Genomic DNA, 19,211 nt, shown 5'->3' on the forward strand with positions numbered 1-19,211 from the left:
CATGGGTAGTGATGGATACAGCACATATCAACTAATGTCTGCCATTGCATGGGTTGGGTTAGTACACATCAAGTGCATGCCAGTGCAATCAATTGGTTTCGTATCTGTTTATAACAGTTACAATCTGATAATTAGGCCTAGTTATGAAAATGTAATATAAATTTAAGCCTACTAAATAAATAGACAGTTGAATACAATTTCAATAGAATAGCCTTCTCCAAAACATTATTTGAATAAAATAATGGCAATGTCTTTGTTGTGAGTGATTGCAACACAGGCATGGGTAGAATCAGCCTCATTCACACCAGGCTTAGACAATGAGACTTATGTATAATCCTTTTTTTTTTTTAGACATTCTTTTTGCCTCTGCAGTCAACAAGGCTCTGTGGCTGAAAGGCTGCAAAATGACCTTAATTGTATCTCGGGGCTAAACTCTGTGGTTTACATGCTGTGGAGCTTTGCTCTGCTTTCACTTTAAATAATAGGAGACACTGAAGTCTTTACTACCCAAAGCCCTGTAGACAGACAAACACTTCCATTTTCTGTTCGTTTGAATACTGTAGTCTAACGTTCATCACAACAGAAATCACAAACAGCTTATGAGAAATTACTTTCCAGCCATGTCCTCTGTCCCCACTGTCATTACCAAAGAGCTAAGAAACTGCCTTCCCTGTTACTCTGTATCACTAAGATTTGCAAAGCTCCAAAAAGGTAGCTACTTGTATGTAATAAGTGATGTTGCAACCCTTTCACAATACTATAAATGTGAGCCTTCTGTTTCTTAATCAAACCTAGAGTGGTTGGGAGTAACCAGGAATTAAGTCCCAAAATGTGCCTGGACCCAAATCTCTTTGTGCTGCATTGCCAACTCCTATTTGGTCGTGGACATGCCAAACAAATGTTTGCCATAGTATTTGGCACGACAGAACTAACAGATCTGGGAGCAGGCTAGTATCAAATGTGTTGTAGTAGGTGGCAGTGTACAGGTAGATGGGTACAGGTATAGTGGACAGGTAAGTTACCAGAGCAAGAGAAGGCATCTGCTCTCTTTCCTCCCAGGAGATGTCTCAGTTTGGCCAGCTGGGTCTGTTGGGACTGGGACAGTTTACTGCCCAGTACAACTACCTGTTCCCCCCATCTCACAACTTCACTGGCCTGTAACACAACATAGACACACACCATGGGTTTTAAATTACAGATTTTATGTTGCTTCACTCTTGCAACTTACTGTATATAATAAATAAAAAAGGTATAAAATAAAACAACTTCCTGCTCTTTTCATAGTCGTATAATTTGTGAAAAGTTAACGCAGAGCTAGAAGGTAATGGTTGATGTAACATTGCTTTTGTGTGAGAATAATGATGTGCTGATGGGCATACCTTATTGAGGCTGGGTGGAGGACTGAGAGGTGAGTTGACTGGGTGGGGTCCTTCAGAGGCTGCCAGAAGGATTGACTGCATCTCTGGGGTCACGGCATAGTCCACAGGGCGAAGGCCAAACATATTCCTGTTAGACAGAGATACAGACTGTCTCTGTCACAAACCTGAACCATGTCAAAACTGTCTGGGAATCCGGATACACAGACTAATACCATCTAGCAGCCGGCCAGCAATGCATCATTCTGGGTGCCAAGATTAGGGTTATACAGACATGGATGGTAACAAACTCACTCATTGGTGACAATATGATACAATATATTAGTGCATGGATTGACATAGGGCTATGAGGATCCAGTGAACAGCAATGCAGCACGAGACACTGAGACACAGAAGACAAAGTGAAACAGCACGTTCCTGGAGGAGGGGAAAAAGGGATGAGAAAAAGGAGGAGAAGAGGGAGGAGAAGCAGAACAGGTTGGTGCATAAAGATTAGGCGTCAGCAAAGATAACACCTGGGGGACAATTAATTGGTCCACTGGTCCATAAAATATTTCAATTGGATTCATGGGGGGGGGGGGTTATGAGCATAGACACACAAATACTGCAGACGCGCACATGTACAAAAACACACACACATTCCCAGTGAAAGGATGAGAAAAGCATAGAAAATTGCTTTGGGTAGGTGGTGTAGTGTGTGTATCTAAGGGGGGTGCGGGTAACCACTGAAACCAAGCCTTTCATACTAATAAGGAAAAATGCATTAATTTATCAATTCCGATCTGGATGCAGAGTACAGTAGTTGCACAGTGTTTTGTCCAATTTTTTTAAATAAAAAAAATACATTTATTCTCAAACTTCCTCCATCTACATAAGACAAACCTTGCTATAAATGAATAGGCCAGATGTTTTGTCAGTTGTTATATCTGTAAGTAAATACCCCATTGAGATCATCTTTTATTGATCCTGATACATATATGATGTGTGAGGATCCAAGCCAAGACGATGACAGACAGAAGAGGAACCAGAAACACCCGATGCATGGCTCTGTGCAGTTCTCAGTGCAGCTGGGCGATCAGCTGTGATCAGCTGTGAATGCCCAAAAATACCTTGTGTCTGGGAGTGCCGGGAAAGACACGTCATCTGCATTGACAGACAAGACGTGCCTCCATCTCCGGTAAGTGACCGTGGACACACACACACACACACACACTCTTTTGTTGTTAATCTTAATTTTTTTTGCACAAAAAAATATCCCTCTCTCATGTTTTAGATTTGTTTTAGTTTATGCTATACCTTTTTATATTGAATACTGCCCTGTTGGGTAGGGCTTGCAAGTTAAAGCCAGAGTGCAATCAAAAACTAAAAGCATTGTATTTGGGACAAACCATTCACTAAACCCTAAACCTCAACTAAATCTTGTAATGAATAATGTGGAAAGAGCAAGTTGAGGTGACTAAACTTCTTGGAGTATCCCTGGATTGTAAACTGTCATGGTCAAAACATATTGATACAACATTAGCTAAGATTGGGAGAAGTTTTTCCATAATAAACCGCTTCTCTGCCTTCTTAACGCTATCAACAAGGCAGGTCATACAGGCCCTAGTTGACGCACCTGGACTACTGTTCAGTCATGTTGTAAGGTGCCAAAAAGAGGGATTTAGGAAAATTATAATTGGCTCAGAACAGGGCAGCACGGCTGGCCATTAAAATTTTACAGGAAGCTAACAATGATATGCATGTCAATCTCTCATGGCTCAAAGTAGGAGAGATTGACTTCATCACTACTTGTTTTTGTAAGAAGAATTGACAAGCTGAATGTATCGAGCGATCTGTTTAATCTGTCCTTTGGTCTGATGAGTCCAAATTTGAGATTTTTGGATCCAACCGCCACGTCTTTGTGAGAAGCAGAGTTGGTGAACGGATGATATCTGCATGTGTGGTTCCCACCACATTCAACGGGACAATGACCCAGCACAAACCTCCAGACAGTGTAAGGGCTATTTGACCAAGGAGAGTGAGGGAGTGCTGCATCAAATGACCTGGCCTCAACCCAATTGAGATGGTTTGAGATGAGTTGGACCGCAGAGTGAAGGAAAAGCAGCCAACAAGTGCTCAGCATATGGGAGAACTCCTTCAAGACTGTTGTTAAAGCATTCCTCATGAAGCTGGTTGAGAGAATGCCAAGAGTGTGCAAAGCTGTCATCAAGTCAAAGAGCGGCTACATTAAAGAATCTCAAATATGAAATATATTTATCTGTTTAACACTTATTTGGTTACTATATGATTCCGTATGTGTTATTTCATGATTTTGATGTCTTCACTATTATTCCACAATAGTAAAAAATAAAGAAAAACCCTTGAATGAGTAGGTGTCCCCAAACGTTTCACTGGTAATGTATGCATGTAAACTCATCAAAAAAATAAAACGTCCCTTTTTCAGGAGCCGGTCTTTCAATGATAATTCGTAAAAATCGGAATAACTTCACAGATCTTCATTGCAAAGATTTTAAACACTGTTTCCCAATTAAGGTCACAGTGATGAAAACTTAGGACACTAAAGAGGCCTTTCTACTGATTCTGAAAAACACCAAAAGAAAGATGCCCAGCGTCCCTGCTCATCTGCGTGAACGTGCCTTAGGGATGCTGCAAGGAGGCATGAGGACTGCAGATGTGGCCAGGGCAATAAATTGCAATGTCCGTACTGTGAGACGCAGGGAGAAAGGATGGACAGCTGATTGTCCTCGCAGTGGCAGACCACGTGTAACAACACCTGCACAGGATCGGTACATCCGAACATCACACCTGCGGGACAGGTACAAGATGGCAACAACAATTGCCAGAGTTACACCAGGAACGCAAAATCCCTCCACCAGTGCTCAGACTGTCCGCAATAGGCTGAGAAAGGCTATTACACAGGCAACAACGTCTATGGGCACAAACTCACCGTCACTGGACCAGACAGTACTGGCAAAAAGTTCTCTTCACTGACGAGTCGCGGTTTTCGTTGAAGGAATGAGCGTTACACCGAGGCCTGTATTCTGGAGAGGGATCGATTTGGAGGTGGAGGGTCCGTCATGGTCTGGGGTGGTGTCACAGCATCATCGGACTGAGCTTGTTGTCATTGCAGGCAATCTCAACACTGTGCGTTACAGGGAAGACATCCTCCTCACTCATGTGGTACCCTTCCTGCAGGCTCATCCTGACAAGACCCTCCAGCATGACAATGCCAACAGCCATACTGCTCGATCTGTGCGTGATTTCCTGCAAGACAGGAATGTCAGTGTTCTGCCATGGCCAGCAAAGAGCCCGGATCTCAATCACACTGAGCACGTCTGGGACCTGTTGGATCGGAGGTTGAGGGCTAGGGCCATTCCCCCCAGAAATGTCCGGGAACTTGCAGGTGCCTTGGTGGAAGAGTGGGGTAACATCTCACAGCAAGAACTGGCAAATCTGGTGCAGTCCATGAGGAGGAGATGCACCGCAGTACTTAATGCAGCTGGTGGCCACACCAGATACCAACTGTTACTTTTGATTTTGACCCCCCCCCCCTTTGTTCAGAAACAAATTATTCAATTTCTGTTAGTCAGATGTCTGTGGAACTTGTTCAGTTTATGTCTCAGTTGTTGAATCTTGTTATGTTCATACAAATGTTAAGTTTGCTAAAAATAAAAGCAGTTGACAGTGAGAGGACGTTTCTTTTTTTTGCTGAGTTTATGTACGTACGTACGTACGTACGTACGTACGTACATACATCATCATCGGACTGAGCGCTACTAGCAAAATATTCTGTGGACAGATGAAACTACAGTTGAGTTGTTTGGAAGGAACACACAACACTATGTGTGAAAAAAAAAAAGGCAAAGCACACAAACATCAAAACCTCATCCCAACTGTAAAGTATGGTGGAGGGAGCATCATGTTTTGGGGCTGCTTTGCTGCCTCAGGGCCTGGACAGCTTGCTATCGTAAACAGAAGAATGATTTCCCAAGTTTATCAAGACATTTTGCAGGAGAATGTTAGGCTATCTGTCCACCAATTGAAGGTCAATGACCTAAAACACAGAAGAAAATCAACAGAATGGCTTCAACAGAAGAAAATACGCCTTCTGGAGTGGCCCAGTCAGAGTCCTGACCTCAACCCGATTGAGATGCTGCGGCATGACCTCAAGAGAGCAGTTCACACCAGACATCAAGAGAATATTGCTGAACTGAAACAGTTTTGTAAAGAGGAATGGTACAAAACTCCTCCTGACCGTTGTGCAGGTCTGATTCGCAACTACAGAAAACATTTGGTTGAGGTTATTGTTGCCAAAAGGAGGGTCAACCAGTTATTAAATCCAAGGACTTACATACTTTTCCCACCCTGCACTGTGAATGTTTACAAGGTGTGTTCAATAAAGACATGAAAAAATATAATTGTTTGTGTTTTATTAGTTTAAGCAGAATGTGTTTGTCTATTGTAGTGACCTAGATGAAGATCAGATCAAATTTGATGACCAATTTATGCAGAAATATTTCCAAAGGGTTCAAATACTTTTTCTTGCCACTGCATGTATGTATGTATGCATGAAGTCAGAAGTTTACATACACCTTAGCCAAATACATTTAAACTCAGTTTCACAAATCCTGACATTTAATCCTAGTAAAAATTTCCTGTTTTACGTCAGTTAGGATCACCACTTTATTTTAAGAAATGTCAGAATAATAGTAGAGAATGATTAATTTCAGCTTTTATTTCATCCAATTCCCAGTGGGTCAGAAGTTTACATACATTCAATTAGTATTTGGTAGCATTGCCTTTAAATTGTTTAACTTGGGGCAAACATTTCGGGTAGACTTCCACAAGCGTCCCACAATAAGTTGGGTGAATTTTGTCCCATTCCTCCTGACAGAGCTGGTGTAACTGAGTCAGGTTTATAGGCCTCCTTGCTCGCAAAAGCTTTTTCAGTTCTGCCCACAAGTTTTCTATGTGATTGAGGTCAGGGCTTTGTGATGGCCACTCCACTCACAACTTTGGAAGTATGCTTGGGGTCATTGTCCATTTGGAAGACCCATTTGCAACCAAGCATTAACTTCCTGACTGATGTCTTGAGATGTTGCTTCAATATATCCACATCATTTTCCATCATCATGAAGCCATCTTTTTTGTGAAGTGCACCAGTCCCTTCTGCAGCAAAGCACCCCCACAACATGATGCTGCCACCCCCGTGCATCACGGTTGGGATGGTGTTCTTCGGCTTCCAAGCCTCCCCACTCTTCCTCCAAACATAACGATGATCATTATGGCCAAACAGTTCTATTTTTGTGTCATCAGACGAGAAGACATTTCTCCAAAAAGCACAATCTTTGTCCCCATGTGCAGATGCAAACCGTAGTCTGGCTTTTTTAATGGCAGTTTTGGAGCAGTGGCTTCTTCCTTGCTGAGCAGCCTTTCAGGTTATGTCGATATAGGACTCGTTTTACTGTGGATATAGATACTTTTGTACCTGTTTCCTCCAGCATCTTCACAAGGTCCTTTGCTGTTGTTCTGGGATTGATTTGCACTTTTCACACCAAAGTACATTCATCTCGAGGAGACAGAACGCATCTACTTCCTGAGTGGTATGACATCTGCGTGGTCCAATGGTTTTTATACTTGCATACTATTGTTTGTACAGATGAACATGGTACCTTCAGGCGTTTGAATATAGCTCCCAAGGATGAACCAGAATTGTGGAGGTCTACAATTTTTTTCTGAGGTCTTGGCTGATTTCCCCATGATGTCAAGCAAAGAGGCACTGAGTTTGAAGGTAGGCCTTGAAATACATCCACAGGTACACCTTCAATTGACTCAAATTATGTCAATTAGCCTATCAGAAGCTTCTAAAGCCATGACATCATTTTCTGCAATTTTCCAAGCTGTTTAAAGGCACAGTCAACTTAGTGTATGTAAACTTCTGACCCACTAGAATTGTGATAGTGAATTATTTGTGAAATGATCTGTCTGTAAACAATTTTTGGAAAAATTACTTTAAAGTAGATGTCCAAACCGACTTACCAAAACTATAATTTGTTAACAAGAAATTTGTGGAGTGGTTGAAAAACGAGTTTTAATGACTCCAACCTAAGTGTATGTAAACTTCCGACTTCAACTGTATGCATGTCTGCCTGTCTACACTATGAGGTTGGAATAATACTGTGAAATTGTGAAGTATTAGGATAATACCATTTTAGTGTAATAGCAGTTTGAAATAACTGCCTGACATTTCTGCCTGTGAGTTGGTTTGAGTTGAGTGGTGACATCACCAGGTGGTAAATTATTTAGACCAATAAGAAAGAGTTCCCAAACCTCTGCCAATAACAGCTAGTTTTCCCCTCCCCACTCAGACCACTCACAGACAGTCCTAACAAAATTATTGCTTGAGAAATTGCTCTTTGCTAAGAAGCTATTTTTGTTCATTTTTGACAATTTTAGTTGAAAACTATGACAGTAAGATACTTAATTGTCACACAGAAAATATTTGATATTGAGATAAAAAGGCTGCATCAGACCTTTAAGCATTTCACTGTGACAAATAAAACTAACTTGAAACACACACACACACACACTTCTCAAGTAGTCTAAATCCACAAACAAAAAAGACAGCCTGTCCAATGTTGCAGATGCAGAGCTGGGTTGAGGCAGGCACTATCGAGATGGATTATTTCAGTGGACATAGCCACAGAGAAATCCTCTTTCTTTCTCTCACCGTGCAGCTCTGTGTACCAATCAATCCAAATTATTTCAGACTTAGAGGACCAGGGTGTGTCTTTGTGTTTGTGCTTGTTGTGGACATGTTTAACTATACTTGTGGAGACCAGAAGTCCCCACAAGAATAGTAAATTAACAAACAATGGACCAACTGGGGACATTTTGTTAGTCCCCACAAGGTCAAATTCTATTTCTACAGATTTAGGGTAGAATTAGGTTTAGGGTTAGTTTTAGGGTTCGTCAGGGTGCGTCGTGTCGTCAGGGTGCGTCGTGTCGTCAGGGTGCGTCGTGTCGTCAGGGTGCGTCGTGTCGTCAGGGTGCGTCGTGTCGTCAGGGTGCGTCGTGTCGTCAGGGTGCGTCGTGTCGTCAGGGTGCGTCGTGTCGTTAGGGTGCGTCGTGTCGTTAGGGTGCGTCGTGTCGTTAGGGTGCGTCGTGTCGTTAGGGTGCGTCGTGTAGTTAGGGTTTGTCGTGTAGTTAGGGTTTGTTGTGTAGTTAGGGTTTGTTGTGTAGCTAGGGTTTGTTGTGTAGCTAGCTTTTAGGGTTTTGGGGTTAATGTTAGAGTTAGGGCAATGGTTAGGGAAAATAGGATTTTGAGTGGGACTGAATTGTGTGTCTGTCCCCAAAAGATTAGTTATACAAGACTGAGGCAGCGTGTGATCATCCCTGTGTGTGTGTGTGTAGACTAAATGTATTGATAGTGTGTGATGGGGAAGGGTTGCACTTGTCTTGTGGCATCATGACAGATTGTCTCTTTTGCCTTGCAGACGACTAGCAGGCAGGCAGGGTAAACTTGAGTAAATCTGCTGTTGCTAACCTCCGTCGCCAAGGCCCCGGGCGCCACCCACTACAGCACATCAACATGATGAGCAGTGGGGAAGAGAGAAGGGAAGGTGAGAGAGAAAAGAGAGGGGGAAAAAAGAAATGGAAGGAGAAAGAGAGAAGATAGAAGGGGAGAATATATAGGTAATTGTTCCTTCAGCGCTCAGTTAACGACCGCCACCTTATCAGCATCAAATAATATGCGAGCGTCCTCACACACACACAAGCACCAGCTCCTTCCCACCCCTTTGGCTGATGTATTCTGAGCCAACCTGCCACATGAGGTCAAACCACTTGACCATCAAGCAACCAATCAGTGTCCAGCTGTCCAACTAGAATTGTGACTCCGGCTGTCCGCTACCGCACATCATGCAAAATGAACTCATGGTATTTGTGACTGGTGAGTAGAGTTGCAAAGGGTCAGAAACTTTCTGGAACATTTTCCATGGGAAGTTAAGCCCTGGAATTTGGAGAATTTTGCTTAAATTCATCAAAAAGGTTAGCTTATAACAGTGAACCTTTTGTGGGATACACATAAGGCAATTCTGGGTATTGCGGCATATTTAGGCTAAACTATCCCCAATTCAATGGAATTGCAACCCTCTGCATGCACAGTGCATTCTTCCATCACATGTACAGCTGATTCTCAAGAACTTGCACACTAATGAAATGCTATGGAGCCCACACTACTACATGGACTGAGCAAAAGGAGTACATGCTTTCTGGTAAGTTTTTATTACAATACCGGGTGGGGTGAATATATTTTATATGACATACATTATTTTTTTGTTAACTAGTAAATAGTAGCCTACAACAAAGTATGTTTAAATCATTTCAAACTTTTAACAATTTCTGCTAGTTAGTTTTTGCTACCATGTGGGTTTTAGCTTGCTTGAGCCTGCAACCTGAGGAGTGTTAATTCACCTGTTTCCATACATGTTTCATTTTAAAACATTTATCTTACAAAGGAGTTGTTTAATCTAACTGCTTAACCATTTATCTATTCATGGAATTGTATTTGTTTTATTTTACTTTTTTCCCCCTAATCTTAGCAGGAACATGCCAAGGGCACTATCTGATGTTTGGAAAGATTTCACTGCAGCTAATGTAGAAGGAAAAGCTGTGTACATTTGCAAATAAGGTGCAAAAAACAAAGATGCAGAATCATCTGGCCAAGAGCATAAAGTTCCCTCAGCGCTCACAACAAGCAACCTCTGACAGAGAAATGCTGATGAATGTATGCAACTGGTTCACCTCTGATGCTCACAGGCAATGTGTATTAGAAGAGATTTCTGAATGTTCTTCACCCAGCATACACCCCTCCAACAAGACATGCTTTATCTACTAATTTGCTGGATGCAGAGTTCAACAGAGTTCAAGTGAAGGTGAAGCAAATCATAGAGAACGCAGACTGTATTGCAATCATCTCTGATGGATGGTCGAATGTTCGTGGGCAAGGAATAATTAACTACATCATCTCCACCCCTCAACCAGTATTCTACAAGAGCACAGACACAAGGGACAACAGACACACCAGTCTCTACATTGCAGATGAGCTGAAAACAGTCAATGACCTTGGACCACAGAAGGCATTTGCACTCGTGACAGACAATGCTGCGGACAAGAAGGCTGCTTGGTCTAAAGTCGAGGAGTCCCACCCTCACATCACACCCATTGGCAGTGCTGCTCATGCATTGAATCTGCTCCTCAAGGACATCATGGCACTGAAAACAATGGATACACTCCACAAGAGAGCTAAGGAAATGGTTAGGTATGTGAAGGGTCATCAAGTTATAGCAGCAATCCACCTCACCAAGCAAAGTGAGAAGAATAAGAGCACCACATTGGAGCTGCCCAGCAACACCCATTGGGGTGGTGTTGTCATCATGTTTGACAGTCTCCTGGAGGGGAAGGAGTCTCTCCAAGAAATGGCCATATCACAGTCTGCCAAAATGGACTGCCCCATCAAGCGGATCCTCCGGGATGATGTATTTTGGGAGAGAGTGGTAAGCAGCCTGAAACTCCTCAAACCTATAGCAGTAGCCATTGCACGGATTGAGGGAGACAATGCCACCCTGTCTGATGTTCAGACTCCGTACTGCCCTGCCCACTTCACTGTTGCTCCAAGCAGAGGAAACTGCAGTTCTGAAATACATCAAAAAGCGTGAAGACTTCTGCCTGAAGCCCATACATGCCACAGCGTACATGTTGGACTCCAAGTATGCTGGCAAGAGCATCCTGTCTGGTGCAGAGAACAACAAGGCCTATGGTGTCATCACTACGGTATCTCGCCACCTTGGCCTGGATGAGGGCAAGGTTCTTAGCAGTCAGGCAAAGTACACTTCCAAGCAAGGAAGCAAGGGTTTTGGGATGGAGATACAATATGGCAGTCGTGCCAACACATCTCATCAGCCACCTGGTGGAAGCGACTTTGTGGATCTGAGGCTCTTTCCCCTGTTGCTTCCATCATCCTCCAAATCCCACCAACATCAGCCGCCTCAGAGCGCAACTGGTCCTTGTTTGGGAACACACACACCAAAGCACACACAACAGGCTGACCAATACAAGGGTTGAAAAATTGGTGGCCCTCCGGGCAAATTTGAGCCTAACATCAAGCCATCCTCAACAAGGTTGGAAAGTGACAGTGAAGAGGAGGTCTCAGAATCTGATGTTCAAGAGGTAGACATTGAGGAGGTCCAGGGAGAAGACATGGAAGCCTGAGAGGAAGACAACCAAAGCTTTAGTTTCTAGACTATCATTTTACAGATGCATGTTGAAAACGTTTTTAGGAGATGCGATGGATCATTGGGGATCATTCAACATTCCCTTTCTTTTGTTGTTCAGTGAAATCATCCCATGTGAAGAGTCAACTCATTTAATTAAAGTTCAATTCGTAACTAAATTTTAATTTTTTTCTATTGGAAGGATTTAATCATTCGCAATTATGTCTACTTATGATAAGGTAAAAGGTTTATGTTTCTGTCTCCATATATGGTAAATATATCTAATGGAAAAAACATCTACATTTAAACGGTATTAATATTAATTTGCATATATTCCCATATATTCCCGTTAATTCCCACCTCTGAATATTCCCCAAAATGTGCAACCCTACTGGTGAGGGAGGCCAAAAGTCTGGTATGCCAACAGTCTGGTGCTATCACGTTGAATACATTGATCTTATATCTGTGGTTACAATATGGGCCACTTCTGCTATCCACAGGATTAAGTGTAATTTTTGCCAAGCAGAGTGAGTAGAGTATGGTGAAAACTAGAGACAACTATGGAAGACCAGATTATGTAAGATGGATAAGTGACTAAGGTTTGGTTTTCACTCGCTATGGTGTCAGATAATGGGGATCCAAATAAAGACTATCATAAATAATCATGTGTTCAGATCTCTGTTGAGGCTTGTCAAATGTATGAGATTTGCTTATTTTTACATTTAAAAAAAGTAAAGACTCAAGAGCTTCAAAATGGTATCTCGTACACTGTAGTTGGAGGAAACACGAGACAGTTATGCTGCTTTAAAAGTTGATTTAAGTGGGATAACAAGTATAAGAAAATGCCCTTTGAAAGATTCACACTTCCTAGAGAACACTTCTTTGTTTACACATCATTCCCTCTTAAGCCTCACCCACACATGTAAATGCATGTGAGTCAGTATGGCAATGTCCTCCAGAAAGTAATCTCTCTACTTAAACCCAGCAAAATTCAGGGCAGGAAAGTTTGAGAGCTGTAGCAACCCTTTTGCAGTTGTCCTTAGCTATATCTTTTCATAAATCTGCAGTAGCAAAGATGATCTATATACTGACCAGGGAAGAGCCCATTCTGGTATAGACAGAAGCCTGTGACATGCAGCCCAATCAGGACTAATCTCTAGGCATGTCCAACCACTCCATTATCTCAACCAATCATGACTAGTGAAGGATCCTGTCTTCTCCATGTATAGCTCAGTGCTTTCTCCTTGGCTCAACTTTCTCCTTGGCTCAACTCAACTAATTTAAAATGTTTATTCATATTTACAGATCACACACAAGTTTGTAATTAAGGCACATAAAAGTTCCCATGTTCAAGAAGGCACTTCTACAAAAAGAAATTATTATTATCTTAAATTAATAACATCCAAAAATGTATTTATTCAGGGAAACCCCATTGAGACCAGGGTCTCATTCCCAAGGGTGCCCTGATCTCAGCAATACAACAACCAATAGAATGTAACACAAAACAGGAATCAATACAAAACATCAAATTTAAGAAAAACAGTTACATTCCTCAGCAACTAGGTCCTCAATCAACACCATAAACTTCCCAAGCAGCAACTGAACATCCAATTGTAAGGAGTTCTGCAAATTGTTCCAGCAGTGAGGTGCATTAAAACTAAAAGCGGAATTACCTAATTCAGTGGAGACCTGAGGAACATCAAGAGTTAACCAACCCTGTGAATGGGTTTGGTAAATCATGTTTTTATAATTCAACAACGAAGGCGGAAGCTCTTATAGTAGAGCTTAGTAAACAAAAAGAGAATAGTGAAGTGATCTACTGGACTTTAATGAGGACCAGCCAACCTTTTGATGCAGGATGCAGTGATGAGTATTAAAACGGTCACCTGTGGTAAAGCGAAGGGTGCTATGACAGACGGCATCAAAAGGTTTAAAAGTATTAGCTGCTGCATTCTGATAAATGGTGTCACCATAGTCTAGAACTAGCAGGAAAGTTGACTGTACAATCTGCTTCCTGCTGTTCAGGGAGAGGCAAGATCTATTTCTAAAAGAGAAGCCCACTTTAAATCTTAGTTTTTTAACTAAAGTACTACATACTATAGCTCACCAGTATGTTTTTTTTAATCGACAATCCAAAAGCCCAGATATTTATAGGCGGGAACCTCATTGTTGGGAATATCAATCAATTAATATGTAGACCATCTCTATTTTAGAGAACATACATTTAGTCTTCCTGACATTAAGTACAAGTTTGAAACTAACCATTTTTGTAAGGCAACAAAAACAGATTGCAGCTCTAAAAACACCTGGTCTACAGTTGGGGCAATGGCATCTGAGGCGAAAAATGCCTCAGATCCTGTAACCAGTCACATATGTGACTAAGGGTTTCACTGCGGATAACTGTGTGCATTCGGCCATACTCACAATATGCTCTACCATATTAATGTGTATAATGCTATGTGGGATGAGCCACAAGAGTGGCTAAAAAAATAATACATAAATTCATTCATACTCACAAGACGCTCTGTGAAGCCCCGTGCTGCAGCAGTAGCATGGCGATGCCAGTATGTCCGTTCCTGACAGCGTCGTGTAGAGGAGAATCGTTCTTGTAGCCTGGTGTGTTCAACAGCACGCCTCCCCTCTCCACCAACACCTCCACTACACCCTGGTGGCCCAGGTTACATGCCTCGTGCTGCAACACAGGAGCACCGTTATTACATACATTATACAGTAACTTCCTCTGCATACGGTCTTCTATTACTATGTAATACATAGTAGCACTGATGACATTACAAAAAGGTGCATTTCATTTGAATATTCAATGAGGCTGTTAAAGGGATACTTGAGTCAGTGGAACTCGTGGATACCATTTTTGTGTCTCTGCGTGCAGTTTGAAGGAAGTTGCTAACTAGCGCAATAAGATACCCATAGACTTCATCATTACGCTAACGCTAGTTAGCATTGGTTCACAAAACTACCTCTAACTTCCTTCAAATTGAACACAGAAACATAAAAATGGTTTCCACAAGTTGATCGGACTCAGGAAAAGTAGATAATTGGGCAATTTGCCTACATTTCTAAGTATCCCTTTAAAAAGGCCAAAAGTCACAGATTTGTAATACTGTATGCATACGTATAACAGCTCTTCTATCCGGCAGGGCAAAGTTAAAGACTTGCATGCTATACCAACATGTAGATCAGGGGTGTCAAACATGAAGCCCGTGTGAGGGGGTCCAATCCAGCCGAGGGTGGTTTGAGTAAAAATTTGTACACAAAGTGTTGGGGAGGAATGAACACAATATACTTTAAAATGACTAAAACCAAATTAAAACTGTGTAGAAATGACAATGGACCAACATTCATAAAGTTTGTGTCCAGCCCGCTAATAATCACCGAAATGAAAGCTAGACAGTCAGGGAGCATCAGAAATTTCAAAATCAAATTTTGATGGCAAGGAAATACAACCAATTTTCAACGAGGCCTTCCGGACCGAATGCAGCCCCCCAGGACAAAATGAGATTGACACCCCTGCCCTGCATCCCTATCTGTCCCCTGATGTATATGATTGGATGTATTTGCTGTCGAGACAAGGAGAGACTGAGGAGACAAGGCTTCACTCACCAGCGGTGTCCATCCAGCATTGTCTTTCAGGTTGGGGTCAGCCCCTTGGTCTAGGAGCTCCTTCACTGTCTCCACATCACCCTGCAGAGGTGACAGAGAGAGGAGACAGGCCACAGGTTTAGTGTTCAGTTCAGTTGTTAAAGATATGAACATGCCATTCAAACACATTGGCTGATCCAAAATCATCTTAGACCAGCTGCTATTATCAATCAATTACTCTGTGAGGTTGACAAAGATGCATCAGGCCACATGTCTAGGGTCAGGTGTTAGAGACATGTCAACATGTACTCCAAACACAGCATCTAATCCTACACAGGCATCATGGGGCCTGTAGCGATCATCAATCAGGTTCACAGGTACAGAGTCAGTTACTAGAGACATGAGAACATGCACTTCACACAACCAGTGTCTGTGTCCCAAATGGCAACCTAAGCCCTATATAGTGCTGTATTTTCACATAGGTATAGGGTGCCATTTGGGAAGCAGACAGTAATACGATCAAAGAGATAGTCCCCTCAGGTTATGTACTCTTGTAGTTTAAGGTTTTCTGGGTGCCTTGTTGTGAATCTAGCTTAAATCGGAATTTCTAAATCTACCTGGTTGTGCGGTGTGGTTCTCTCATGGCCCATAGCACTACTCTTTACTGATCAGACAAGCATTCCATTCCCTTCCCAGCCCTGGGAGAATAGCAGGGAGCTTAACATAAGCCCTGTAAACACCGCTGTAATCCCTGCCTGGATCCTCCCGAGGTAATCAATGTCCCAACGCTGTGAATGATTGATAATAGCAGCAAGTCTGGGATCAGCTGCTACATGTTGACATGTCTCCAACAACTGACCCTGAGCCTGTGACCCAAGTCATGTTAATCTCACCTTTATTGCTGCCAGGTGTAGGGGTGTCTCTCCCTTGTGGTTTCTCTTCACCACAGCTGGACTGTTCTGTGACAGCCTGCCCGGGGATCTCTTCCCCAGGGGGGCTGGGGAACACGGGCTACTGCCACACTGCTGCGCTCCTTCTCTGGATATCTTGGTGATGGTAGAGGATCGACCCTGTCTGGGGCTGGCAGCGGGGGAGGGCGAGGTATGCATGGCTGGGAGTGCGACCCTGTCTACTGCCGGACGTCTACCCTGGCCAGGAGATGCCTTGGGTTTCTGTGGGGTACACTGTGAGATGTTTTTCTCTTCCACAAAGAATATTTTGGGAGTGCGCTTAGGAGGGGAGGGCAGGTCAGGCTTTGTAGTAATTTCTTCATTTGGTTTGGAGTGCTGCTTTGCAGATATCTTATCCAGCTGAGAAGGGGTGGTGTGTGTGCTTGGACCGTCCTGGTCCTCAGAGAGCGGGACGTTCTCTCCTGGCTGAACCATCTTCAGGATGCTTCTGCTGGGGCTGAGGATTATGGTGTTCCCCTGAGGGAGATCCTCCTTCTGAGGCTCCACAGTGGCAGGCAGGGTGTCTGGGCTTTGGAAGGAAACTCTTTTACTAGACCTGTGCTCTCCTTCCTCTGCAGTGACCTGCTCTTCTTCCTCTCTGACATCTCCTTCTCTCGCTCCGCCAAAGCCCCACTGCTGGTTGATTGCCTCCAGCCTCTGTGTCTTGATATTCTGCTTGGTTTCTTTATGCGTGGTTGGTTTCTGCCCACCCCCAGCTGCAGGCTTCCTGACACCACCACCACCATTTCTCGTCTTCTTAGTCGCTTTTTTCTTTTCATAGTTAGTCGCCCTTTGAGGAGAGGAGGAGCCAGAGTCTTGGGAGGAGGAGTTGAAGTTGAAGACAGACAGGTCTTTGCCTTTAGACTCAGGTAGTGTCTCAGGAGGTCTTGGAGCAGCTTTCACAGTCCCACTCCCAACCTCCGGTAGAGGCACCGCCGCAGGCTTCTCTACCCGGCAGCGCACCTTGCGGCTGCGGGGACTAAACCAGATCTTGAAGTTCTTCTTGTGCTTTAAGACAGATTTATCTGACTGTGCTGGTGGTGTAATGGGAAGGGCATCTGAAAATAGTACAGGAAAGAGAAAAATACTGGTAGGACACACAAACTGAAACCACACATCAAAACGTCTCACCTAAGCTAAGAACAAAGACTATAATGGCATATGTGAAAGCAAGCGGTAAGGTAGCACTATAATTTTTTCTTTCCTTGTCACGGCACAATTTGTATTCCACTAGATTCACCTGTGGTTGTGTTTGGTTGTCTGCGCTGCATTCATTCACGCGACCTTGCTTGTCACACACCCAGCCTGTTCTGCCTAGCAAGCTAGCTAGTATCTAATTTGGTGACCCAGAGGGGCATGTAGCTGCCAGTCAGTGTTCCTCTACCACTGCGGCAACATGAACATCACCCGTTTGTCAGAGCTCAAGTATACAAGCTAAACACCACCATACATAACGGCATTGCATTATTACTGTCATTAACAGGGATTATGATCGGAGTGAGAAAAAGAAATCAGAGGGAATACATGGTAATACTTCCATTTGTGCTTAATGCTAAGGGATATAGGCCTACCTTTGTTAAGGAATAATATCACAGGTGAGATGAGGGCAGTGGAAAGGTAGGCCCCTAAATGGCAGGTAATAAAAAGGAATATATTTACAAAGGAATACATATGGGAGCAGTCAGAATTGTACATCAGGTTGAACAACTCGTTGCAGTTGTGCATCCTGACGTACAATTCTGACTGCTCCTGTATGTATTATTTTGTAAATACTGTATATTTTGTTAATAGTTCACTAAAGTGTATTATACTGGCCACCTATTTATTTATTTTACTTTTATTTAACTAGCTAAGTCAGTTAAGAACAAATTCTTATTTTCAATGGCGGCCTAGGAACAGTGAGTTAACTGCCTGGTTCAGGGGCAGAACAACAGATTTTTACCTTGTCAGCTCGGGAATTCGATCTTGCAACCTTTCGGTTACAAGTCCAACGCTCTAACCACTAGGCTACATGCCGCCTACTCGTCTTCTTCAAGGAATACTATCATTAATATCCTAAACGTTGTACCTACCTACAGGGGAAACAAAGTTAAAGCAGTCATAACTATCATGTTGAGTAAACAGTCACAGACGTTTCCTGTCCTCGGGGGAATAAACAGTGAATCTAGGTTGTGGAAGAGTTCAGTGCTGTCTGTAAATCCTTTATCTTAAGGCTTGTGCACATCGCACCGAATGTGGATCTAGCGTTTGTCTGCTGTGTTTTAAGAACCACCCGCTGTAGACGTATGACTGCCAACATTTTCACCCGATTCGATGAAATTGGTCAGCACTCTTTCACAAATTACAGCCTGCACTCTGTTCAGAGGTTATAAGTACTCTCGGCCAGCAAACACTATCGGTGTGTACGTATCCTAATTACCATGGTCAGTGACAGGCACAGTCGTTATAATATTATAATAATCTGGAGGTGTTGGGAAAAGCAGTAGAAACATTTCCGTTCTAACCAATGGACAATAAAGTTGTTTTTATTGTCTAATAATAACATACCGGAGTAATCTGAGCCAGTGGGATTGAGCAGTGAGTCTAGGTTGCCATAGAGTTCTGTGATATTGCTGAGTTGTCTGTTGATCCGAATGTCTTTCACCCAGGCAGGACTGTGACACACCACACATCCCACTCCAGCTTGAGGACCAGCACACGACCTAGTAGTTAGTACAAAGAATCACAAGTCATTGATAACCTCAGGATGGTAAAAGAACAAGCCAAGTAAAGTACAACAATCTGCTTCTAACGTAAACTCACCCCATTCCGTACAAATGTGCGTAACCGCGAAATTCAAACGAGGCTACAAAGAAAACTAATGGGACTGTAGCGACTGTGTTGACTTCAAAATCGGGGGTGTGAACTAGGTTTCTATTCAAGCGTTGATCGACATGGTACTGGCTCCATAGTATTGGAGAAAAGTTGAAAAAAACTGACCCCCCGTTACATCTTGACGTGTCATGATATAA

At 42.9% G+C, this 19,211-nt stretch overlaps 1 protein-coding gene across 1 annotated transcript in view; it reads right to left on the reverse strand.

The window, feature by feature from the left end:
* The window catches only part of bard1 (BRCA1 associated RING domain 1), a 29,255-nt gene that overhangs the window by 9,001 nt on the left and 1,043 nt on the right, over positions 1–19,211 (reverse strand). Inside the window, exons 3-8 of the mRNA XM_039014052.1 lie at positions 18,748–18,902; positions 16,144–17,258; positions 15,272–15,352; positions 14,167–14,342; positions 1,380–1,506; positions 1,023–1,155 (exon numbers count right to left, since the gene is read on the reverse strand). Of these exons, the coding sequence (XP_038869980.1) occupies positions 1,023–1,155; positions 1,380–1,506; positions 14,167–14,342; positions 15,272–15,352; positions 16,144–17,258; positions 18,748–18,902 (1,787 nt within the window). The remainder of the gene's footprint in view (positions 1–1,022; positions 1,156–1,379; positions 1,507–14,166; positions 14,343–15,271; positions 15,353–16,143; positions 17,259–18,747; positions 18,903–19,211) is intronic.

The sequence above is a fragment of the Salvelinus namaycush genome, chromosome 19, assembly GCF_016432855.1.
Source record: "Salvelinus namaycush isolate Seneca chromosome 19, SaNama_1.0, whole genome shotgun sequence".
Classification (NCBI taxonomy): Eukaryota; Metazoa; Chordata; class Actinopteri; order Salmoniformes; family Salmonidae; genus Salvelinus; species Salvelinus namaycush.